Source organism: Tubulanus polymorphus, chromosome 6 (genome assembly GCF_964204645.1).
Source record: "Tubulanus polymorphus chromosome 6, tnTubPoly1.2, whole genome shotgun sequence".
Lineage (NCBI taxonomy): Eukaryota > Metazoa > Nemertea > Palaeonemertea > Tubulaniformes > Tubulanidae > Tubulanus > Tubulanus polymorphus.
The window spans coordinates 9,235,166-9,262,700 of NC_134030.1; the positions used below are offsets into that span (position 1 = coordinate 9,235,166).

General features: G+C 41.4%; 1 protein-coding gene across 16 annotated transcripts in view; it reads right to left on the bottom strand.

Annotated features, from left to right (window-relative positions):
- LOC141907058 (uncharacterized) overlaps positions 1 to 27,535 on the bottom strand; it is a 56,736-nt gene that overhangs the window by 21,314 nt on the left and 7,887 nt on the right. For 13 of the 16 annotated variants that reach the window (XR_012619457.1, XM_074796614.1, XM_074796613.1 and 10 more), the window contains exons 4-9: positions 11,786 to 11,893; positions 11,352 to 11,507; positions 6,874 to 7,974; positions 1,202 to 1,313; positions 737 to 845; positions 591 to 655 (exon numbers count right to left, since the gene is read on the bottom strand). Coding sequence is in view for 15 of the 16 variants with exons in the window: in XM_074796614.1 (XP_074652715.1) it covers positions 591 to 655; positions 737 to 845; positions 1,202 to 1,313; positions 6,874 to 7,974; positions 11,352 to 11,507; positions 11,786 to 11,893 (1,651 nt within the window). In the remaining variant the exon portion in view is untranslated. The remainder of the gene's footprint in view (positions 1 to 590; positions 656 to 736; positions 846 to 1,201; positions 1,314 to 6,873; positions 7,975 to 11,351; positions 11,508 to 11,785; positions 11,894 to 27,535) is intronic. The other 3 variants (XM_074796621.1, XM_074796623.1, XM_074796624.1) reach the window with 3 other exon arrangements.

Sequence of the window (27,535 nt, forward strand, 5' to 3'; positions counted from 1 at the left end):
AGTATCACGCTTGTTACGCAGGTATCATTCTGAACAAACCTCCTGAATATAGTATGATTATATTATGACTGATGCCTGGCATATCACTTTACGCCCATTTTCAAATCCCGTGAGTTACCCTGATTTTTCCATGTGAAAACACAAAATTCCCTGAGTGAATCACAGAAATTTCTAGGTTAAAACTGTTATAATCCATTCATTTTTCATTGAATTGTATACTGAAACAGGTGGTCCCGAGTTTTCCAGGTTTTTGATAGAATGCGTCAAATTCACTGAGTTTTCCCTGATTTTTCTTGCTGATTCCCTGAGTTTTCCAGGTTTTCCAGGTCAGTGGCCACCCTACATTTGTAATCAATTCTACATTTCATTTTCAATCAAAAATCTCCGAAATAAGTGAGGACCCTACCACGGCTGAAGCCGATAAAGAATGATATGCGCTTTATTTGCTTCATGAACTCCATAACAGAATGCAGTTTTGCAGTTATGAGTCTGTTTACTATATTTCCAAATATTTTCACTTTTCATAAAGTCAATAGTAGAATTCTAAATCAAAGGGATTTTTAGAACATGTTGAAGACATATACACTTACCGCCGGGAGGTTTCTCTCGATCGAATACCTCAAATATCAACTCTTTAGAATGCGAATTCAAGTCACTGAAACGTGAAACGATGATTTAAGAATTGATTGACATTACTCGTCACGATTCACTGTAAACCCGGAATATCAATACTTACAATAGGAAATGCTCATCCCAGAACGGATTGACAGTGTTCTTTACGACGCTTGTGCTGTGTTTCTGAACCGGGTCATCCATTTCGACCATGCAATACGGTTCACTGCAGCCTGACAATTCAGAAATCAAAAATTTCAGCCAATAACGTTTTGGGCCGATTGTTTCTAAAACATCAATTACCGTCTAAACACAGAATTCCTCTGTAATCGTGCTAACGACGTGAAGAAAGTCAAGTCCATAATCACAGAAAATCATCTTACCAAATGATAATTATCTCAAGATTATTTAGATGTGGCATCTTTTGACTTTTCCACAGCATGGGAATCATCAATTGGTCCACTGATTAACATAAATCCCCCATTAACCCATTATTAAGCTTTAAAATCATTTAAAGGCTGATGATCCCTGATATAGTTTACGGTGTATATTGCGATTTCAGTTTCGACTATTCGTATGCATTCATTACCGAAGTCTTTCGAGCCAAGGCCACTTGCTTTCAGTATTTTCACCAGCAGCCGTTTATCTTGTCGGTTGAAAACATCAGAGACGCGGAGGGTACGCGACTGACCCGCTGGCAACTGAAAAATCATTGAATATTCAAGAAAATGATGAATACAAATAAGCAGGTACTGCCTGATTACAGGTATGCTAAAATTTCACACAAATCTCTACGAATTAACAGACGAAATTCTTCTTAACACCAAATGAACTAATGTAGCTTGAAATTCAATGAATACTGGGAATAATTCTCAAACAGCAAGTAGGAAAACATTTTCTTAAAAGAATAATCTTCCTCAATTCTTCACTCTTCCCTGGCAGGGATTCGAACCTGATGGTATCGAGTCGCCACCGTACAAAATCTGCCGCGCTAGACAAGGTGTGCAGCTACATGGGCAGCTAAAATGATGCCAATCAGAAATCCCATTTGTTTCCATTTATAGTTTATCCGCAAAATTTGCCTCAGTGATTAAACAACGGCGGCAATTTGGGCATGTAACTGCGCACCCGGTCTAGTGCGACAGTGTCGTGGCTGAGTCTAGAGATACCATCACGTTTGAATCCCTGCCTGGGGAGGATGCTATCCACTAACATATGAGTGAAAACATGAAAACAAGACAATTAAAAAGCATCTAAAGAGTATTTCATATACCAATAATGTTTTAAAAGCTGAAAAATATCTTTAAAAACATCTTGATAAAGCTATTTGTAGCATCTGAAGAATGTGAGACAGTACAACAAGGTATAAATAAAGCCACGCCCAAAATATATCAATTAATACAAAGTTTACAAGAATCTTAATTGACTCTGAATATTTCAATGGGAATTCAGATAAGCAATTGCCAGATACCTCTGAATCTGAGAACTAAATATTGGAAGTAACAGAAGACAGAAATAGCCCCAGAACGTATATCAGATATCTGAATGGATAGATGAAGAGCCCCCACCTAGTCCGCAATCTCCTTTCAAGAGGGGAAATCATAATACGTCTGCGAGTGATCTTATTACACAAACATCACGCTGTTGTCCAGAAACCATAGCAGAAACTGATTAACGAAAACTAGAGAATGGCAAGCAGTATATAACCTTGGTGTAATCATTGAATCACTCCGAAGTACAACCCTGTCTACTTTTCTATCTCCACAGTCCGCTCGTTTTCTCTCCGCTGCATGTCCATCCACTTACAATCCTTGTCGCCCAACTCCCGAGCTCTGTGTATCTGTCGCTCCCTGTCACCGTCTCATCCCGGGCTCAAATATGACTTATCTTAGGATTCGAACGTGTGTTTTAGAGTTCATAACCGGGATCAAACGTAGACGATTTGGCCTGGGCCAAATTGGCGCGGATCAGGCTTAATTAGAGAGCGCGTTCAACCACGCGTTCGATACAAAACAATGCTTAAACAAAGCTCTGTAAGTAATTAACGGAACCAGTTGCAATTCACATGCCCAATTTTACCCGTTCCAAAATTCTGACCCAGGACAAACAGCCACGGGCCCATTTGGCACCTGTGTGAACGGTCGTTCTGGGCCAAATTTTGTCGCTTGGGCCAAAAACGCTCGAGGAACCAGACCCAGGTATTCACTAAAGTTCTACAACGCTAGATAAACAATTGTACAACAATTAGGCAAAACTTCGTGAAGAACTGAGTGCTAGATAAACGAAACGCGCAATATTTTATCAACTGTGTTTATAATGCTCTTTATGTGAAGAATTTGAGCATATATTTGCAAACGTTCTCAGTTACAAGAGGCGTAAATATGTAATATGGCAAAGATTACAGGTTTTTCTCAAGAGAAAGTGATAATTCTATATAGACCAGAGGTGTAGATATTTATAGAATTGTATGCATATATACCTAATACTTATCAGATGGCTTTGTGGAGATTTTCTCTTGGGGAGCATCCTACCGCGGCAAACGAGCGCATGAAAAATTGTAAAAAACGCTTTGCCACGCGATCGGGCTAACCAAATAACAAAACTCAAAAGTCGAAGTTCAGAAATAAGAATGCTAAAAATCATGCGATTGCAAAATTCCTGATTTGGTTAGATTCCAATGAGTAAGGAAAATTGAAAGGGTTTTAAAGGAGTTTTAGTCATTTTGCTTAAATCGAAGGCATTTCAGGCACCTTTAAGAGCATTTTCTGTTTATGAGTTTTTTTAGGAATCAAGGAGTCGCAAGAACCCCGAAATTTATGTCGGTTAAACGCTTAAACGTTGCAATAAAACTATCCAGACACCTCGGTAGGTTTTAAGGCCATGCAGCAATTTCATTTCTAGTGCCGCGCAGTAATTTGATTTGATTTGATTTGCGGCAAAGCGCGTCGTGCGCCGGAAAATGTGAAAAATCACTCGCATAAATTGACGCCCAGACGCGTTGTCTGGTCTTTCCATCAGACTAAGATGTCTTCTCGGCGGCGCGCGACGAGCAACGTTTCAACACTACATGTCCACGACAACGATGATCGTCGGGTATGAGATAAGCGTTTATCAATCGGTCACCATGGCGATGACGATGATGCAAAAGGTTACAAAGACGAACGTTTGTCCTCCGTCTGCACGTAGCAAATATCACTCATTGAGAGAAACCCGCGCGATATCAATTTAAACAACTGTCACAATTTCAACAATCACTACGTATATTGTCCGGATTATAGAATGACGTTATAGTATGAACAACTCACTCGCGGAGCCTTATATGTAGATCATAATCAGGACGGAAACTGATCCAGATTAAGTGATCAATATTATGGAGGTTTTGATTGACGGTAGACGACATTGCGGAGTGGTGTGGGCGAGTGGTTAGAGCGTTTGAGTTTTTGGGAAGTCAGGTCGTGGGTTTGAAACCTGTACATTACAATAGTGTAATGTAGTGTAACCCCCTCCCCCCCCCTGGGCAAGACACTCATCCCCATTTGTCTCTCTCCACCCAGGAGTGAGCAGGTACCTGGCGTGATAGATGACTCCTACGCGCCTAGCAGCTGCTCGGATGTTACTTCTCCCCAGGGAGAGATGGCTGATACATGGTTTGAGATATAGGCTAGGGGTAATAATACCAACTAATGAAAGCACTGTTGAATATTGTATCATAGTGAAAAAAATTGTTTTACTATTATATACATATTATTATTCATTATTATTATCAATTATTATTATTCTTTATTATTCTTATCTATTATTATTATTATTATTGTAGTCATTATCATTATCATTATTTATTATGATTATAATCTTAATCATCGTTATTATTATTATCATTACTATGACTACAATCAGGGGCTATCGTGTGTGCGAATAGAAATCAGGATTTAACCGATCCGGATTACGCACGTTTAGCGAATAAGGAGCATCTATTCTCTATTCGCAGTAGTTATCATTACTTCACTATCAATAACGACGACGGCCGCGACTCCAGAGATGGATTAGCGTCGCTTTCATCGACGGTTCAACGCCATGAAATCTGAACTCCGGAGACTGGAACGAATCCGATACGTAATTCATACGGGCGCAAAAAAGCCAATACGTATCGCTACGTCGACGTCGCTCGCCGAAACCGAAATTAACACCGTTACACGTTCCGTATACAATGTCAAACGAACATAAAAAATTAACGACGTCGGCAGCTAAGCGTTTAGCGATGCGGATTACACGGTTTTCGTTACAGACGAAATCAATGAGACTCTATCGACTATAGCTATGAACACACGCGACTACTGGGAAGAAGATAACCCGTACTATGATATGCGAAAGATTGAAAAGAGGCGGTGGTGTGCGTGGGTACTAATTCTATGCCAAAGCCCGGCGTACATCGACGAAATCATTGGCGACAACTAAAAAGGCAGATTTTCGGCATATGGGAAGAACTGGCTGGGTCAGTTGCTTGAATGAGTCAATGTGCACGAGCTTGCGATCTATCTCCAGTTCCGACAAGTTGTTCATGTTCTACTTTTGAGCAACTGGTTGTACTCAAGATTCACCGATATTCGCGCTACATAATCCACAACGCATGGTGCAACTGACTTAAACAAAGCAAAATGAGACGTAACTTTGGGATGTCCTCTAGAATATTTGCTAGACAACACATCCCAGTTATCGTCAGAAACTGGTCTGTGAGGGTTGTTGGAATAGGGTTTCTTACTATCAACTCAACGGGATCCATGCAATGAGCCGCTAAGTCGTGACTGGACCTGTAGACTACGCCCTGCAATATGAAACCCGCACATAAATGTTTTAGGCGCCTCATTGTCATTGCTTTCACGCGAAAATACATAGCAAACACGAAAAAAAAGAACATAAAACAAGTTTTTAGGTATAAATTCGGTAAGCAAACTAGCACGAGATCCATCTAGAAAAAAAGTAACTAAAATAAAACGTGCAAGTTTTTAGTTAACGACCGGTGAGCAAACAAACACGATGCAGAATAATACGCAATCCTCGCCTGCCAGGGCTGGAATGGATCATACGCGACTCGGGCAAGCGAGGAGGGCTTTATATAACATCAACAATTGTGAGTCAGTATAAATAACAACCATATATTTATGAATGAACAAATTCATTAGAAAATACATCAAGCTACAGATAACAGAGGAATAGATGGATTATAGATAGATAGGGGACAAGATCGTGAACCCTGACAAATTTCGGTATCAATCCACAGAACGGATGATGATCGTTACTTCATCCGCCGCTTGAAGAGTCGTGATCAATTTGATATTTTCGATATGTTCTAAACAGTTGTACGATAAATGCGTGCCGAATAAAGAGATTCGTCGTATTAACGAACATGATGTGTAGAGCTTACATAATAGTTCTTTCTCCCCGCTTGCCAGGGACTCTTTCCTTTCTGCGAATGTTATGCCACGAATGAATTTCCTCGATGTATTCTCGATGATACAATGATCTGCAGTCCCTTCGCCCAGTTAGAACGCGAGTAGTGTCCGTAGCTGAATCGAGCTCCGATACGCGCACCCATGCTCCTAACGACAAGGGACTGCTGATCTCCATACATAAGCCGCGATCACACGGAGACGATTTGGCCCGAGCCAAATTGGCACGCATCAGGTTCCCAAGTCAAATTTAGGTCGTGCCTAATTAGAGTGCGTGTTCACACTTAAACCACTCACTCGATATCAAACATTCCTTAAGCAAAGCGAAGTGAGCGGAACTAGTTAGCATTCACATTCAGCGATTTAACCCGCGCTTAGATTTAGCACGGGCCTGCTTCGAATTTTTTTACCCGGGTCTAATAGGCACTGGCACCCGCGTGAATGGGCCTAATCTGGCACGGGCATGAAAAAATGTTTGCGCAATCGCGGCTATAAGGTTGAGAGAAAGATCTTGATTACCGGGTATTCAAAACTGTGACATACACTCTGCGCAAGGACAGAACGCTGGATTTGCTTGATTTGCTCGTTTCATTATGAACCCTCTCCACTTCTGCATGATTAAGTTAGGAAACGTCTAAACGTTACCCATTGTTTTACCATTTAGAAGTCAGGTCCATATATTTTTCGCTGGCAAGCGAGGATTGTATTCGAACAAAAGACCAAACAAAGATTTCCGTTTAAAAATATCATATATATATATATATATAAAATCTGACACCGAATACTTTCGATAGTATAGAGAGACAATACTCACAATTTGTTGGGTCTTTAAATGGCGGGGCGTTTTTTCCGGCACATCACGTTTCGACGGCGTTATTTCGATAAAGCTTTGATTTTCGAACAGCTCTAGAACGTCGGGTTTCTGCGTCTGCGAAGGATCAGAGATTTGGATTTTGTTGATTTCAGAAGAAGGGGCACGGCGGGATGAGGTAAGCGGGATAGGTGACGACGACCCGTCGAAACTACCGGCGTCGGGGTCGGGCGTCGAATTCTCAACGTCCGCGCGTCGAGGTGAAAAATCGTCACCGTTCTCCCGAACCGGACCACGTCTTGCACTTTCACCTTTTACCTGAACCTGAACGAACTGACCGACGGAGGCGAAATTTTCAACTCGAGCGGGCGCCGTCGAATTTTCTGAGGCCCGATCCCGAACTACAGCGGGTGCATTTTCATCGCCGGGGAGATCGTGCGAGAAATTATCATTATCAGGCGCGTTAGCGTCATAGGACATAGGGGTAGTAGCATTAGAATCGACAATAACGATACCGGGTACACCTGATTTTTTATTCAGATTATCATCATCAGCCGCGAAAGCGGGAAAATCATCGCCGCGATTTCGATCGACGACGCGAACCCCTTCGACATCGTCGACCGAATCGTCGCGCTTATTTTTAGAATCTACGACTATTTCTTCGACGGAAATCAAACTTACGGGATGATGCTGATCGTAGTCGCGAGGCGGCGCCACCGCCAACGAGCCGTACGAGCCCGTGATGCATGCGTTCATTATCGGTTCCTCGGTGAACAGCGGCGCTATCGCGACGCCGGCTGACGGCGGCTTGGCGCCGCCGTACGTCGCGGCATCGGCTCGCCGGTTACCAAAACTCCGATCGGAGCGCTCCGCCCTATTGCTGCTCATGATCGATCCGTTCGTTTTCAATTTGGACGGCGACGGCTGTTCGGTTACGTGGACTGATTGGTGCGTATGATTGCGGGCGGAGGTGGTAGTCGAAACGAAATCATCGCGTTCGAAATCATCCGCATCACCGGGAGGAGGGCCCGCAACCGAGGACGATACGTTATTCGCAGGTGCAGAAAGGTCGGAATGAAACGGGGTCGAGGAGGACGGGTGATCCTGGGTAGATCATCGGATAACATAGGGTCGGAGGAGTAGATTGAAGGGAGAAGGAAAAAAAGAAAAAAAGTATATAATATTTAAGCATGCAGTTATTCAGGAACAACTCAAAAACAATACAGAACAATAGTTGCAACAATGACCTGGAGAGTCTACTACTAATTAATACCATTCTACCACTGCCTTGGTTTCATTGCAGACAATGCTCCATTGAAATCATAAATTGGACTCAATTTCTAACTTAATATGTTAAGCATTTTGCTGCAATTCAATATTAAGAGTTGACATACGTGCTATTCTCCAGTCCTTAATCTGCGGTCTATCAAGCCCAATGCACACGACACAGGAAAACACAAAAACATGTGACAGGAATGTGTTTCCAAGCATTTCCCTGTGTCATGTACGTTTAGGTGAAATGAGAAACATGGTATGGGAAACGATGTTTCCACGATCAAACAGGTTTGATTTTGTGCTTCCATGTTTTCCTACATTATGCGCAACTTGCCCCACGACTGAACTTGTCATTAGTATTCATCAACTCTCCAGGCAAAACAATATTTCTATTACTGAGGCCAGGAACTCAATGCTAACCGGTTCAATGGTATTTCACTGTTTTACCGTGGTATCTCAACACCATTTCCACAACACTAGAATCAACTAATTTTCAAATTGAATCAAATTCTAACTTTAAACAGAAGACATTCAACCACCGCTAGATAAACAACCTACCCTATAAAAGGACTTATCAAATCTTGGTTTACTGAAAATGATGCTATTCAATACCCTGTGAAAACCTTATGACAAAAGCTTAAAATTTAATTCTTTTTTATTGATAAACCGTGTCCTGGCCCCAGGATTTTCACTACATTTTACATGACAATAGCATTAAATTTACAGCCTTCAAGTCCACGATATCTGATTAATCGGTCTCGAGTTAATAGTTATTACTGACTCTTCAAAGGACATGACATTGTTACAACATGCTGCTGATTAAACGGTATTCCGATCGAATCGGGTTTAGAATGGGAACTGCCGAGAAATTGATTCGGTACAAACACAAAACGCAAAATGGTATTTTTGATTAGAATGCGATAAAATCTCTCGTTATCTCTACAACAACTCTGCTCCGTTGTGTACGAATCCAATTCGCACGCTTTCGACAATCGAAATTCGAATCCGGTTTTTCGTTTATTGAGATATTTCCGCCGTTGCTATAGTAACAGTCCCTCGACGTGCGGGGAAATGAATTTTATTTTACGAAAATAATGAGGCTTCCATTGTGCAAACCGAGTCCTTCGAGCTCAAAGCGTCAAATTCGATTGATAGAAATTTCATATCATTTTTAAAGAGACACTATCCGCTCATGTTGTTTATGATGACGACGACGTGCAGGCTGTTCATTTAGAGAAATTGAATCTGTGCTGTAAATTGAGATTTACGTACATCAGTGTGTAAAGAACGGCTTTGAAAATCTGTATTCAATAGCGGGCCTATGTATTGCAGTAAAACAATAGCAAAATAAACATGAAACATTGTTCTTGCCTATTTCAGGGTGGCCACTTAAAATGACTTGCTTATATTGTGACATGCACGTCGTTTTCTACTGGACTAGATCAGCTAAAGCCTAGCACACATCGACACTGCGATTGGAGACAACTAGTTGCAAGGCAGTTTTCGGCGCATGAAAGGAACTGGCTGGATACGATCAGTTGCTTGAATGTGTCGATGTGAGCGAGCTTACGATTGGTAAGCGTCGATCTATCTCCAGTTCCAGCCAGTTGCCCATGCTCTACTTTTGAGCAACTGGTTGTACTCAATCGCAGTCATATCCGTCGATGTGCGCGCTCTGGATCTCGACGATCGACACGCGCCATGCAGTTGCTGCAACTGACCGGTTGTAACTAGATTTCGATGTGCGCGGGGTAATCGTTCGGTAGCAACTAGTTGTCTCCAATCGCAGTGTCGATGTGCGCTAGGCTTAAGAATCCAATCGATTAACGCAAATCAAATATGTAAGACATAGACGGAACCCGTTTCATTCGCACTCTAGCAATCTCAGCAAATTTGAACCGACATATTCATGATTTTGAGCTCTTTTGCTAATTTTTTTAAGAAAAGAAAATTCCCAGATTTTCCCTGATTTCCAGTTAAGTGGCGCCACCCTGTTATTTCATCACCATGAGCAACGCTGAATGAGGTATCGGCGCTGCTACTGTGGCAAGCGAGGATTCCACAAGGTACGCCGGTAACCGCGCTTCCATTCCTTTTCGCATTTCAATTAAGTTCCGATCAACTTATCTCATTAGTGAAGCGATTTTCGGCGAAATCTATACCATACATTCACCGTAAAACATCCACTAAAATCTTAAATAAATTCGACGCCTCGTTTGATAGCGATAAAATTCCAGTTCTATGTTTATCCAAAAAATGAATTAACTTTCGCTACCCTGGAATTTAATTGCTTCCACATTTCAATTAAGTTCGCATCAACTTTTCTCATTAGTGAAAATTGCTTGAACCATAGCTGTGTGATAGAATTTGGATTTCAGAGCGTAACGAACCAGTTCTGTTGAAATTGAACTAATTTTAATTACCCAGGGCGCGAAAGTATAACCGAAAGTACTGTCGCACACTCTAGTGTGTGCCGATACACCATTTTACAATATTTTCCCTAATCGCCAATTTATCTTAATCTTCTCTGTTCGTAGAAGGTTAGTACGTTTAGTCGGTGTGAATGAGACATTCCACGTATTAGGCGCCGAAAGGGCCATCGCGACGTTAAACTTTCCAAAAGATTTCAACGACATCATGCCGACCAAAGAGGATTAGCATCTCGGGCGACGGAAATTGAGTGCGGCGTAATCCACCGCGATCGTCCCTAAATCGTGTTCACGAATCAGACGAGATCGATTCAAAGAAAAATCTATCGAGTACCAAAAGCGTAACCACAAACATTTCTATACCAAGATCTACAGATGATTATTCTTTTTGCATTATAACACAACGATTAAAAGATGATTTCATTTGCAAAATTTGAAAAGTCAATTTTCGACCTTCCTAGTGGATGCACGACTTACAAAAACCTTACAAAAGGAACCCATGCTACGAGCGATGAATCAGGCAATCCGACTGAAGAAGGCTACCCGGTTCTAAGACAAAACTTTTTTTTCTATTTATTTTGTTTCGTTCGACTATCGTCCGTTCGATACGAATACTATTAGATTATTGAAAGCACAGCGAAAGAACTGAAATTCATCATGAGAACGTACGTAAACTACACACGATATCACGAAAGCGAGTAGGAAAAAAAGGAAAAACGAACGGAATACGTTTATCGATTAAAACGTCGTCGCGAAACAGCCGCTGAAAATACTTACTGGAACGTGGTTTTGCATAGCGGTCATCGATTCTCGCACGATCGAAGGCATTCCGGGAAGACCAGCGATCGCCTGCGTAGACAGCTGAAAGTGTGTCACCGACGCCGTTATGTACCGTCGGATCATGTCTTCCACTTGCTGCGTATTAATCGGTTGCTGGAAAAAGATGAAAATCCATTAAACGTGTCTACACTGCGGTGCGGTGGATAACAGTGATGGACTTTGCTAATACACCGCACCACGGTGTATTGATAGTAATCGGTTATTATCTTCATTGAAAGATGGCAGCAACTGTCTAACATAGTAAAATAACTAACGCTCAACCTTGAGCCAGAATGGGATTCTCATAGCAGGGAGGTGGTGGTAGAAAACCTCGCCGCTCATAGTTCAAAGACCTATGCAGTAATCAAGCAATTCTGTTAATGGCTTCTTACCTGACCCTTGACCGAGTGTGGCTTGACGACCAACACAACCTCTGGAGCACCTTCAAATTTAACAAAAACGTGGACCTCATCTTGAGCTAATCTAACTTCCGACTTCAACTGCAGAAAATAAAGAAAAATTGAGCTGTTTTATGATAGAGCGAATGCTTTTTTCATAGATCAAATCTTATTCCAGTCGGAGTTTCTTGCTAGTCCTCGTGTAAATAAAAGACATTGACAAAAAAAACACCATAGACATCAAACAACGGCTAACATGGAGATATATACTGGTAAAAGCATATATAATTGATCGGGGTCGATGGCAAGGATTGCCGCGATATTACGTCTCTGAAAAACCAATTCGATAGATCATTAAATAATACAGACACACCAAACAGCGGAGGAAAATAATTTATTGACAGTAGGTCTACATTAAACGCGCCAGGCCCAGTTACCCGATATACGTAAGAGAACTACAGAATACGCGAATACTAGTACATAATTAAACCAGTACTGTAGCTTTAGTAGCTTGAATTTGGATGGCTAAAAATTCCGAAATTTGGATATAGAAGAAATGGATTGGTTCCCCGAAGAAAAAATCGAAGGAGCAGAAAATCTAACCAGACATGATAGCCGCGATCACACGAACACGATTTGGCCCGGGCCAAATTGGCACGGATCAGGCTCGGGCCATATTTGGCCCGTGCTTAATTAGAGAGTTGCGTTAATTCACACGCAAACCATTCACTCGATACTAAACAATGCTCAAACAAAGCGAAGTGGGTCATTTCCGGTGCCAGTTGCAATTCAAACGCAATCATTTGTCTGGTGCTAAAATTTGGCTCGGGCCTGGTCCGACATTTTTGGTCGGGTCAAATTTGGCCCGGGCCAAACAGGCTCGGGCCCATTTGGCACCCGTGTGAACAGTTGTTCCTGGCCAAATTTGGCAGAGGCAGGAAAATTCTCGTGTGATCACGGCTGATGATAATATACATCATCCCGTAGACGAATTTCAAATCAGAAATCCGAGATATCCCTCGCCGTATAATCCAACCGAACGTATAAATTCACATCAGGACAATTGCATTTCCTCGAAGTCACGTGAAATGTGCGTCTGGGATATCGCCGTACATCGGTTTTATTTTGTATTCATTTATCAGGATTCCCGAAATGAGCTCGCGGCTAGCTTTCGGCTATTATTATTCATTCCCGTGTATACAAAAGCTCGGAGAGATTGGCTGAGGTTGAGAAAGCGATAATGAACGAATGAGATGTAGTTATTGCCAGGTAATACCAACTACTACCAACACTGTACAACCGTACTACCAGTACAACCGTATTCATGAGATAATTGACACCGAACAATCTCGCTTGCGGTACAATATGGACACAGAGAATTGATTGCTAAATCAAAAGCCACTATATATACAACTTAAAATAAAATTTTTGACGCCATAAAAGCTGTATCAATAATGTTTATATACATCGATACCTAGTATGCGCTGTTTAAGGGGTTCTGTGCGAGTCGATGTGCACTTTGTCATCATTACTGGTGTTCACAAAACATCGACTAAAATTATGAATTTTGGCATTTATTTTATAACTTAATAGGCCTATCATGTCTCTTATTTCCTATTCTATAAATTTCCATGTCTTTTTAATAATCAATTTTGAGTGCGATCGTCATCAATGTTGGGCTAGACTGGTTAGACTGCTTAAACTGCAGGAACACAGTAAGCTACTTGCTTGGTGATGTCGTTATTAGCCAATCGGAGATCCCGTTTTATTTTAGTCCGGGTTTTTAGTTTATCCATGAAATTTGCCCCAGTGTTTATACAAACTGATTTGTCGCAAGTTTTCTTGCGGCAAACCTGGCTATATAGCTATGCACCGGGTCCAGTGTGGCAGTGCTTCGTGCCGTGGCGAGTCTCGATGTCTACTGGTTCAAATCCCTGTCGGGGGGGGGGGGGGAGGATTGGATGGGTGGCTATTGGAAGTTCTGGAGATGTAATCGGCGTGGTTTCATACCTCATGAGCATGCATAGCTTTGACCCGAGCTTTTATATGGTATTAATCCCATAATAGATGGCATGTGGTATACACATCATATGAAACCATGATTAGTAGCTTTTAACCTCTGATGCAAATTGATTCTACGCAAACATTGTACGCATGTAAGAACTTCATTTTCATGTCTTTTTGATAATGAATTTCGAGTGTGGTCGTCATCAATATTGGGCTAGCCTGGTTAGACACGGCTAAACTGCAGGATCACCGTCGGTTACACTGCGCTAATAACTTAACTCCACTTTCGATCGTCTCCAGGTGAAATTCTACTCGGTAAATCATCGGTAAATCTTACTCAAACACTGGCGTATTGTGGCAATCATTTGCAGAGCTTTCGCTGGCGGTAACTGCCATTTATCAGATGTATTCAATAAGAACGCCTGCTACTGCCAGTGAATTACGAGAGAGTATCTCCAGATAATTAATTTGACCATACGTATCATATGTTACCCGAGCTAAATAAGGACAGCGCATAATGAGCCGGTGTACATTGTGACTACAGAAATGTTTGAAATGTAATAATCCTACTAGTAGACAGATATTAATCTCAAAATTCAGAGATCGTTTAAAAATCCATAGAAGAACAAACAGTTTCATTTTTCAAATATCATGTTGAATAAGTCGAACGTTTTCGGGTTAACATATACCCCTTCTCAAGACAAGTCACAAACGATGCGAAACTGCAGTACATTAAGATATGAATTTAACAGAAACAGGTCTATAGTGGTGCTTAAAATAATAATAATAATTATAATTTATTTTCTTATAAAGCCCAAGTCTAAAACATAATCATTGCGCTTGCCATTAAAAAGAAAACATACATAAAATAGAGACACATATTTAAAAAAATAGCGGGAGGTTAGTCAAAAACTTCCTGAAACTGCTGGAATGAATCGTCAAAAATTCATCACCACATGTGGGATTTTCTCAGTAATAATCCTAGTCGCAAAAAGGATAAATAAATGCAATATGGGATGTGAGAAAACTTAGTTGTTTTGTACCCCTGTTGTTTTTATGACCGACCGATGAGCTAGAATGCCTCATTAACGCTCTAATAGAATAGACCTATCGAAACATGGATACTGGACTCTCCGACTCCTGCGCATAGATCCTTCACATTATTTGCAGCCATAACCAACTAGCCTACAAGATAAGTGTAGTTGACTAAATCAGCTACTTCGACAGAATTGGCTCTTAACTCATAAGCCCCAAGACGAAAGTGGTGGATTAGCCACGAATTTAATGCCAGACTTGCCCCGAACATTGAATCGAGAAAGCTCGGTGGAAGAACCGGACAGCTGCTGCTGTGATAAACACACGCGCGTATGTACAGATTTGGTCGAATGCTTTGACAGTATTGAGCGACACGTCTCGGCCCAGGCTGTCACAAATAAGCTGTCACAAGCCGCAATCACACGGAGACAATTTGGCCCAGACCAAATTGGCACAGATCAATGAATTTGGCCAGTACCTAATTAGAGAGCACGTTCACACAAAAACCACTCACTCAATACTAAACAATGCTCAAATAAGCGAGTGCTAAAATTTGGCTGGGTTCATTTGGACATGGAGTGAACAGTTGTTCCGTGCCAAATTTCGCCTGGGCCAAAAATGCTCATGTGATACAAATGCTATTGAGACAGTTCGGTGGAAGGACAGGGCAGCTGTTGTAAAAAACCGAAAGTATACTCGCGCACTATGTACGGATTTGGTCGAATGCTTTGACAGTATCGAGCGACACATGTCTCGACTGTGGCTGTCACAAATAACCGAGTTTCCGTCATATTACGTTAGAAATGGCGATGACACTCTATTAATGGAACATCATGAAATTAATTAGCGAATGCCAGTTCCCAGCTGTCGCAGAGCTGAAGAAACAGTGAAATAATGAACACCGAACAAAATTACGCTACATAGACCTAACAGGCGATGTTCAGCGATGCGGAAGAGTGCAGAGCGACGAATAAAAAATAAGGCCCGTAAATATCAAGTTTGTCAAAACAGAAGCCGTTCCATTAAACCAAAAGTTATTGCTGTAAAACCGCGCGCTTCGGTCGGAAGATAATAAGCCGGTGCTCGAGCTGTCGCGCGTCGTAAGGATGATAATACCGTTGAATCGGAAGTTGCTTAAGCAGTAAAACAAAACGAGCACCGTCGATTAGATAACGCATCATACTGACATCAATGCGTAGTGTACAGAAAAACCCATCAATGATATTTTCCATGATGAGAACATGAAATATGCAGTATTTAGTTAACAACGACCGATACACGTAGCTCATAACCGGTCTATTTGCATCACACTCGTAACTGTACAAACATCGAAAGCGAGCCGATTTTTCTAGTAGCATTAGTAGCAACCGTCACTCGTCTGCTGCGGGAGTATCGGAATAAAAGGTGCGCAGGGACAGCGCGGGCTACACAACTGGTTCAATGAACGAATAGCGCGTCTGCGAGGAGCTGATAAAACGTCCTCCCACATTGTATTAAGAGGTTTACACTCAAATCAGACATCAGCACACGCGCCCGATCAATAGTACTTAAACAACCAACCAGCCTGTCGGAAAAAACCTAGCTCGAGGCACACTTTCCGACTGACTGACTCGGATGAAGAGTACTTTTATACCTTCAAACCGTGTTCACTGTTTTAAGCTCTTGCATACTTGAAAGCGTCAATGCAAAATTGAGGTGGCTACCATCCTACCCTGGCAGGAATTTGAACCTGATAACACGGAGACGCGTATGAAACCCTGCCGCACTGCTACATGCGCAGCTTGGATGATGCCATTATTAGCCAAACAGATATCCCATTTTATTTTAGCCCAGGTTTTATAGTTTATAGTTTATTTATAGTTTATCCTAAAATTTGTCTCAGTGTTTATACAGCAGGCAAACTGATTTGCCGCAAGGCGGCAAACCTGAGCACCAGGTCTAGTGCGGCAGGGTTTCCTACTGTGGTCAGTCTCGATACCATCAGGCTCAAATCCCTGCCAGAGGATGGGTGGCTACATGCACCAGTTCTGGAGATGAAATCAGAGTGGTTGACCAGAGCTTTTATTCGGTATAAACCGCATAAATGATAGCATGGTATCGAATACAAATCATGAAACCATGATTAATAGCTTTTAACCTCTGATGCTAATTGATTCTACGCAAACAATATACCCATATAAGAACATTACGCTGGCAATATTGCGTGTTTGATGTCCATAACATTTTAATTCTACCTAACATGTACTGGAAAACATCTGTACAACAACCACAGTGGTACTTTATTCGACGACGGATCCGAGTCCATGTTTGTACAACTATATCTCAATCAGTTAATGATTAATGTATGTTCTATACCTGCAGCTGTTAGTAGGTATTCCCGACGTTTAGTCACCTATCATAATCAAATATCTATCACTTCGACCATTTCTCGTAATTCACTTTCAGGGCTGATTAACATTGAGAATCACCTTATTACCGCAGTGGTCATAAAGCTATTCTAAGTTATTCTACTTCAGCAAATCTCAGTTTCATCAGTTAGTAGGGTTTAAATCTGGAGACGCATAAAGTTACGTTTTGATACTAATGCTTAAGCATATGGTTGATGACGTCATCAGGTCAACGACTGCATAAGCTCGCTAGATGTTGTAAAAACTGATAACTTAAAATCTTAAAATTGTTCATCGAAGTTTATCGAACACCGCTAAAAATTGCGCGGCATATTATGTGTACAGGGGCGGATCCAGAGCAAAGGGGTCAGGTTGCCCTTCTCCAGGAAAATATTGAAAAAGATACAGATGCCATTTCCGAGATTTGAGCTTGTTTCAACCAAAGAAAAATACATAGGAGCCTTTAGAAGTCGTCAACAGTACCAAATTTTTCACAGGATATGATTTTCCGGGGCCAACTGAAAATCTAGACGGTAGCGACTATTTCCATGGTATATGGTGGAAAATACAGTATTTAAAATTAATTACATAAACGGTTATAAAAGCTTTTAAAAAACTTAATAAGGTAGCACGGGCCCCAGGTGCTACCCCTGGATCTGCGCCTGGTATAGCATGGGCTTTAGTCTGTAAAATGGCCAGGCACTTCTATAGCATCTCCGAACACAGCTTACGTTCCGAATTCCATCCACGCCATAATTTCTATAATAATATAACGGTGACAGCGCTGTTGAGCCTTTATCTAGCCACGCCACTACAGTGACACTCTAGTCCCATTCACGCTTCTCAGAAGATGGCTTAGATCCAGATATCAATACATCACGAGATTCCTGCCACTGCGGAACGCTGCAGACTGTAGTATGGTCCTCCCCCCCCCCCCCCCGTCTCAATTCCTAGACATGACTGTATAAAGATACTCATCGCCCTGTGGAGACATGCCACACAAACCTTCTACGGTGAGTTTTACAAAAGAAATTAACGCTTTAATCAATCTTAATTGATGAATTGATATTGAATATATCTTTTCATATAGAGCGTTTAACTTTTTCGTGAGACTGGGCCCGAGCTGATCATTCAATCATGGGTATCATTACAGTCATTGCCCGTCTCAGACGTCTGGCCAAATATGACTGCAACAGCATGACAAATCTAACACGCAACTGCAATATGCGCACATTGTCCTGCATTGGCGAAGCCCACAAATGGTGACTCTTAACCTAGAATCGTCAATTCCAACTGCATGCTTTTCTAAACCTTTAAATAGGGATGCTTTTCCCTTTATTCATTTGATTTGGTTCTTAGGTTTGATGACCATTACAACCTCACCACATCTGCTGTGAACATTACGAGAGTTTGACTCTGAATCAGAAAACAAAGTACAGATATAGTTGGACTTTACAGATGATATTTCCTAAAATCTCTTAACTTTGAAATAGGGATGCTTGCCCCTTTATTCATTTGATCTGGTTCTTAGGTTTGAGGACCATTACAACCTCACCACATCTGCTGCGAACATTACGAGTTTGATAATTGGGAATTTCAGTTCCGGTTTGTGCTAGCGATCTAGATGGTTTTTTAGGCAACATCGGCCCACGTACCTGGCCGTTATAACCATAAAAAAAACCCACCAGTTATTCATGCAATATCAGACAAACACATGCGGCGCGTAGAACCCGAGGGCAAAACATGCTTCAGCCTCATCTTCCTTAATCTAATCTGTACAACACATAGTGGAACAGTAATTGGTGCCATCGGTCATCTCGCGTTTCATCCGCCACGAAACCCAGCACTGAAGAAGGACATATCATGATAAGTAGAAGATAAACTACTAACAGACAGACATAAACCTACCTACCGAGATAGAAAGAAGGAGCGGACATGAAAGGCTGAAGATAATAAGATCAGTCTCGACTGGGAGCAAATTCAGGGTTATAGAAACAACTGGAAAATTCATTTACGTCCGTTACACTGATCGTATAGATCGGGGAAAAAATTTTGGCGTGTACACTCGATGGCGGTCATGTTTACCGAAACTGAAGATTTAACGGATGAGGCATGGCAAGTAATGAGCCAGATATCGCTACAACCAAGCATCGAGCAGAATCGCCATAAGATCGCATCGATTTCAAATAAACTTACATGGAAACCGACGAAATAAAGCCAGACGACGTGCTTGAGAAGTTAATCTCAATGTTTCGTTTTAGTTGTAAGAAATACTCATACGGGATACACGTCCACTCAATACTGTAGATGAGTTTAGAAAAGTACGCTTCTCCAAATGGAAACTGGATTGGGTAGAAGACTTAAACAGTTTCATGGCTAAAGCAACGCTTGGGGATAGTATTTCAAGCATTAGATAATTCGTTATTCAGCCGAAATAGTTGGTAGCGAGTTTCTGCATACCTCATAATTCTACACAATCGGATTGCTCGGCACAGGCATCGCAAACCATTTCCATGGATAGGAGTAGCCGCTGATAATCAGGGATAGTTGGCAGCAGGTGTCAAACCATGGTTCTAGTATCAGCAAGATTTCTAACAACCTAATAAATAAATCTGAACAGCGCAGCCTAGCAAGCTATACTTAGGACATCGTAACCAGTTTTCCCTGAGAGAAGATGAAAGCTAGGGACAAATCTTTCACCGAGAACCTCTTCTAGAATTCAAAGCCTAAGAAACCCTGCCAAGTGAAAACCAGTTTGAGAAGCTATGTCATCACAAATGGTTATGGCAATAAACCAATTTGTGGTTTTGTAGACCAATAACATTGATTTGATTTAGATGATAAGTGGTTGGTTACCTAGCGTAGATGACCAGTTGTACTGACACACACCTGGTGGACTGACGAGTGCCAAAGGAAGAATCCCCAACTGCCGCAGTAGCCCGCATGCACGCAACATTAAGCACCCATCATATCACCACGACAATAACAGTTGCATGTACATCATCATCAAAACGTATGGAGATAGTTATTGAGAAAGGTATGCAGTGGTTAGAGGACACATTCAGAGTCATCTCCAGTCGGTATTTAGGATGGATGAGCTTATTTCCTGGCGCAGCAACGACAATTTCCGGTGCCGATGATAAAAAGCGTATAGTACAAGTTGTTAAGTCGCAGCCGATACATGCTGCACGCACAGTGGTCAGTCGTATGACAATATGTACTGACAACAAAGAAAATATTTGATGTTACAAGACATTCGTTGCATCAGTTGTAGCTTATAGAATGTTGTCAAGAGTTCTTTTATTCCGAGTTTTTCAGCCGAAGGTAACTGTAATATCCATGTGTCAATGACTTCAACCGTGATTTCGCAGATTTTGATGCATGACACCAAAGGAGCGAGTCACCGCATCCCAACACCAAACCAATGCCACGCAGTGTGTCAGAAAATATAAGTTTAATTCTTAATCAAAAATGAACACAAGGGGGCCAGGTTGTGAAGTCATGGCTTTAACTTAAGACCAGTACAAGACCAACTATAGCCCATCTAACAACTTAAGACTAGTCTTAAGAAGATTTTAAGACCACTTTTGTAAGTCATGACTGTGCAAATTACTGAAGGTTCCTCATCGTTTCAACGAGGACAATTCATGCATAGCCATATCAATCGAAACATTAACCAGACAGGGAGCTCAACAGTTCTGAATGAAATAAACCAATGAAAATTAACCCACAGCTGCGGAACTATAGTTGCCTATTCCTGGAGCCAGGTGTAACAAAAGCATTCAACACTAATTTTACGTTATTCATAGTCGGTTACTTCATATTTTCAGAGCCGAATTATTCCGGGCAAATGGAAGAGAATCTTGTATCATTAATAAGAAGTTTTTGCCATTTGTGACATTATGATATTTTTTCTTCAATTTCATTTTTCTATTGGGTGAATGTGGGCGTGTATAATGTGATTGCCTGATTGAAGCAGTGTGCGCTGAGGAGACCGAAGCATTTTGCTTCCTGGGCACCTTCGATGACATTACAGCTCCTGTAATATGTTCATATATGTATTTGATTAAATATCTATAAAAACACCTGTTGTATCATGTTACAATTTCAATATAAATTAAGATTATTATCATCATTATTTATCACACAAATATATAGCAGACTTCGGATATTTTGTAACCATAAAAATGTGTCCATCTAGAGTCGTATCCGAGATTACGTATTTCATATAGTGCCCGACTGAAAATATTCAAAAACATCTGAGTTGAACGGTTATCCGAGTTGGGTAGGGTCGATCTTATCCGGTTTACAATGGAACGAACTCTTTCTTTCGCTCACGCTCTCACGTAAATAATACCGCAGCAGCGTCTAGGAATAGCAACACGGCGAGAGAATTGATCAGTAACAGAGCGAGATCATTATTCCTCATCTCATCATCGATACACAGACAGATACATCGGTGAATCAGTATTCAGCCACGTACTAAAGACTCCGCTAGCCGACAACTACAACGCATTCTTCGGCTAGGATTCCACCAGCTCCGTTTAGCAGCAGCAGCAGCTCTGATCGAGGTTTACGCTAATAGTCGGTCTGCTACTTTTTACGAGAGTTCATCTGCATACGAGTTCCTCCTATGACTATGCGATTACATACAACCGTTCTAGACTTCATAGTATTACAAAATCACTTGTATCTTAAAAAAACAAGCAAAAATGAGTCCTTTCCATGGCGCATTCCTCTACCGTCTGCATATCAGCCCACCGACCGGTGATCAATTGCAGTCGGAAAGCGAACGACTGTACCTGGGAAGCCGACAGATCATTTTCACGGTAAATACTCCAGCCCAAATTTGACTCGCTGGCTCATTAAACTACCTAGTATCTAGTATTCAGCTCACCAATTGGGAATGAATTTACAATGTAAATCATCTTACAATGAAGCAATTACTCTTGGTTCTGCCAGAGCAGACAATACAGAATGAATGTCTCCCTATGTTTTCCACCAGAGGAGAAACGCTTCTTTATATGCCCTCGATATACTGATTACCAAGTTTTTTGGTGCTTTTATCTGTAATCATGAGTGACTGCCCGACTTTTTTAACTGCTATTTTGGTAGGTTCTTTGTTTAGATCACCTCGATAGCAGCAGCAGCAGCAGCAGCACCACCACCACCACCCCCCCCCCCCCACCACCACCACCACCACCCCCCCACCACCACCACCAGCAACAGCAGCTGCCTCTGGTTTATTACGCTTACAAATAAAACTGTATCAACAGCCAGTTCTCAACAACCAGTTCTCAGTGGTGAAGACATTATGTGTAAGATAACATAGGTGCAAATTACGCAACCTATCACATAAAACAATAATTTTGCAATACCAACTGCAGAATGTTGTCAATATGGGTTTTCCAGTGCAAATGCATATATAGGGTGTCATGAGCTATTAGTTGTAAACTGAGAAATTAGGCTTTAAACACACAAGTTTCGATCGCCAGGACCAGGTTCCACAGGTGTGAGCTAAGATCTGACCCAGAGTTTGAAAATGAACTAATTGTAACTCAAGAATTTATTCTGGACCAGGACTCAATAGATATTGGAGCAAAAATTCAGCATTTGGGAGAGGGGGAATTCTGAATATTGTAAGTAACAAATTTGATGCGCGTAAAATAAGCTAGATGGTACAAAAGAATTGATAATCAAGCCCTGCAGAGTGTCAGTATAATAGATTATGAGAAAGACACGCAACTCCTTTCGCGATCTAGAACTTTCATCATATACAGTCGACATCATACTGGAATAGAACTGAAGTTCAGACAAAGCGGCGAACAACCAGACCTGAAATCCGAGTATTTCTTCAATTGCTCGATTCTGCAATTTTAAACACCTCTCTGTAGCGCCATAAGATGCGATTCGAAACGCGTGTAGGTAGGTGTTCTCGAGCATTAGTCAGGTAGCTGGAATTTGCAGTACATCGATACAAAGTATAGCTTCGCAAATTTCATCGCACCTACAATAACAGAAATTCCCACGAATTTCAAGGATCGGTTTCAAAGTTCTTCGTCGATAAATTCGACTCCGTATCTACATCAGTTCATTTCTTATAACATGGTCCCTACAGATCAGTCATTCCCGGATGTGCAGAGTATTCAAGGAGTTTTAAAGGAGAAAATTTCAAATTTCCAGGAAGCGTCTGCATCACTGAATTGGTTGAGGTTATTAAATCACAATCGTGAAGTCTAACTGTACTGACGTTTCGTGACCCATCAGGACACTTTATCAAAGCTGAATGACGTTGTCATTCAATAGACCACCAACTGGCGTGGTGGTCAACTGCTCGGTCCAGATGTGACTGAGCTCGTTACCCCCCCCCCCCCCTCGCCTCTGTTGATGTTAGGGGTCTTTCGGATCCAGATGGCTTCCTTGATCCACCAAATCAGTTTGCAGTGGATTGCTTTCGAGTCTAACCATCTGCATCACTTACATATCACAATCACAGTGTTTAACTAATCATCTCATTCCGGGGTTTTGTAAGCACATTCTTATCCTATTCACTACCTAAACTTGCTTTCTAATTTCATAAACGCCTAACTTGGTAGAAAAATCCTGGCACCGATTTCTAGGCGTAGTGTACAACTACAAACTAGACAATCATTACTAATTGCTTATTTCCCAAAATTGAAGGAGTTTCGGACATTTCGATTGAATTAAAGCAGTTTCAAGCTCCTTTCAGAGCATTTTCCATTTATGAGGAGGTTTCAAGGAATCGAGGAGTCATAGGGACCCTGAATAAGTCAGCTTTACGGAGCTAAAAATCTCGGTAACCGGGTACGAAAGAATACAAAAAAAAATTTCGTTAATTTCAATTCGATTTGACATTTTCGACGGCGATGAATGGAATCGGCTTAGACGATATTTCCTCTAGCGATCTGGGATGACAAAACGTTGCCGGAAATGTCACGACTTTGTCAACCTTGTATTTCTCCGAGGAATGATTAGAACGCTTGTACGACAGATAATCAATACATCAATTGCAAACAAAATTCAGCACGCGATCAGCCGATCCGCGATCAAACGAAATTCTGCAGCGTCAAGCGTTATCGTGGGTAAGTAACGGCGTAGAACTGGATTCTAGACGACCAGGTCGGATTCTGGCCGACCAGGTCTACATCCCGGAGGCGAGGTATATACAACCTTTAATGCTGACGGACCAGTTACACAGCAACGGCTATGATCTAACACCGGTCTAAGACAACTTTAGTTCAATCTAACAAATTTAGAATGGCAGTCATAATATTTCAAAAAATTAAAATTAAAATTTTATAAACCTTTGGACTTGAGTCACAACAGTGCAACTGGGCCCAGAGAAAATCATTATGGCGAGTAAAGTCATGGTGTAGACCTGGATTCTGGACCACCAGGGCCAGTTGTACAGTCATGGCTTAGACTTAAGACCAGTCCATAAGACCATCCTTATTCTATAGCCAATCTAACAGTCTTAAGATTCAAGACCACTTAAGACTTAAGTCATGACTGTGCAATTGGCCCCAGGAAATGGATATTTAGGATGATCATGAATATCATTATGGCGAGTAAAGTAATGGTGTAGACCTGGATTCTGGACCGGATCTACATCCCAGAGGCAAGGTATTCACAATCCTCTCTATACCAAGGGATCAGTTATACAGTAACAGCTAAGATCTTAGACCTATCTTAGACTGTCTTCTTAGTTCTTTAGCCAATCTAAAAACTAAAGAATCACAGTCTTAAGTTTTCAGAAAACTTGTGACACAATGACGCAACTGGGCACTGGAGAAAATGTACATCGGGTCGCGATCTTCTCGCGTTGTGCCTAAGCCATCTAATTGAGTTTTACTAATCGAGTTTTAACAGTTCAAATGTCAAATTTAGGTCGACATCATTGGATAGCTTCGAAAATGCTGGCTTAAGCGATAGTAGTAGTCGCCGGCTGAAATTTATTCTGTTTGGCGACGAACGCAAACTTAACCATCATCGTAGATATATCTTATCTGACATCTTCGGCGAATCAAATCGATCCGCGCGTCGAAGGAATCATTAATTGATCGGGACGAATCCGACAACATTCCCGACATACTGACTCGTCTTAATTGAACCCATACACGAAAATCTAATTTGACACTTGTGTTCAATCGACGATGTCGGAGAGGAGCGCTCGAACGAATAGGAAATGATGATCGCGACTATCTAAGGCAAACTAATTGATGACCTGTTAAAACCAGTTCAATAAGACTCAAACCATCGGTCAATTATCGATCGTTTAGGCGAGCGGAGTTCGATTTCTTACACACACGGCAGAATTCTTATTCCCGGGATGATGACGTTTAATTCCTGAATGGTGCATTAGCCATGAATCGGTGGCCAGGGCCGATGATGATGGCTGAGGGAATACGTCTAAACGGCCAGATTTTGATATTTAACCCCTTAATGTCTACTATCATAGATGAATGCAAACATAATGCGTTGAAACAATTGCAAGAACTACTATCATTTCCAGATAAATTTCCAGAACGCCTAGATGCAAATATCGTCTTTTCTAGGAAAGAAATAGTAAACACCATTGTTCTTGCGTGAAAACAGCAACAAATCAGCGTACTCAACCAGAGGTTTTAGATGGTGACCATCACTGTCCACAGTAGTAAGTTTATGTGATGGATAGCAGCAAATTCTACCAAAAACACATGCTCAATTTTCAATATATTGGAAAATAAAAGCTTTGTGACTAGCATCTGGCATCGACAATGTCGCTAATAAAGAATGAATGTAGCCCCTCTAAAAATCAGCATTAAGAAGAACACAACAAGACCAAATACATTCATGTCAAATCTTTCATCGATCACCCCGCCAGAGGCCACTCAGGAATTCAAAGAATCATCCCCTGATTAAGGGGGCAGAGGGCAGAGAAGAAACCTTCAACCAAGAACCTCAAACCACCACCAGGGTTTCGAACCCAAGAACCCGGGAATGCTGACCTTTAACGGCTCAGCCAATACACCTCGTTATTTACCCTTTAAGTGTGTCTACACCACAGTGCAGTGTATACATCAGTGATGGACTTTGCTAGTACACCGCATCAGGGTGTATTGGTGTTAATAGTAACTAGTTTTTTTCGCTAATGAAAGATGGCAGCACCTGTCAAACATAGTGGAGGAATATTTGTCACTAGCAATACATAGCGATACACCGCGCCACGGTGTAGATACATTAAAGTGATGTGTCTGTGATTTAGAACACTGGGGAGGGATTTTCTTTAAATTTCAAATCTCCAGCACTTTTGGATATTTTTTTAGTCAACACTGAAAGGGATTTGTTTTTAAAAATCTAAATTAGTCCTTCTAATTCTGATTTATACCTTTATGTTATTACAATATAATACAATAACGTTTAGAACGAATATTACATCTGTTACAAAAGCTTGCAAAAAATTTAACGATCAACATCGAAGCAAAAACAAAAGCAGCCACAAATATTATACACATATAGACGAACATTCATTGTGACAACGATGATTATGTGCTTACCGTGACTTGAATCTGGCGATGTGAAGCGTGTTAAAATGATACAGGAAAATAGAAATATCTTTACGCGAATCGAATAATGGAAATATCCAGACGACGTTTATTTATTGATTATCTCGATTTTTAAGAAACCGATTACGACGAGGCACGACTGTATAAATCGTAAAATATGAAGTACGTAAACATGTTCGCACGGAATTCGTCGCCGAAATCGATGACAACAGCTTGCGCGTACGCGATGGCTGTAATCAACGGTTGTACGGGTGTATAACGTCTCATAACTGGGCCGATTATCGGTGATCTTAAAAACTGCTCCGATGACTTAGTAATCATCAGCGACGACATCTCGTAGAGAAATTCGATTTCTCGCTATAAGACTTGATGATTTCAATGCTCGCGAGTTTTTGTCGATCGCTTCACAAGCAATCCGCGTACTTAATATTAATAATTCTTGTGGAGTGCTTTAATTTGACGCCACAAAGAGATCCAGCAACTCAGAAGAGCTGCATATTGTTCTTGAATACGGGGAAAGGGGAAGCCCTTAAATCTGCACAGTTTTCTTCATAAGCCGCAATCACGTGGAGACGGTTCGACCCTTGGCTCAGGCCTTGTCTGACATTTTTGCTCGCGTCAAACAGGCACGACCCCTTTGGCACCGGTGTGAATGGTTTTTCCAAGCCTAATTTGGCACGGGCCAAAAACGCTAGTGTGATCGCGCCTATTCGCATTTATCTTAATAATGCATCGATACGTGTCCGTGG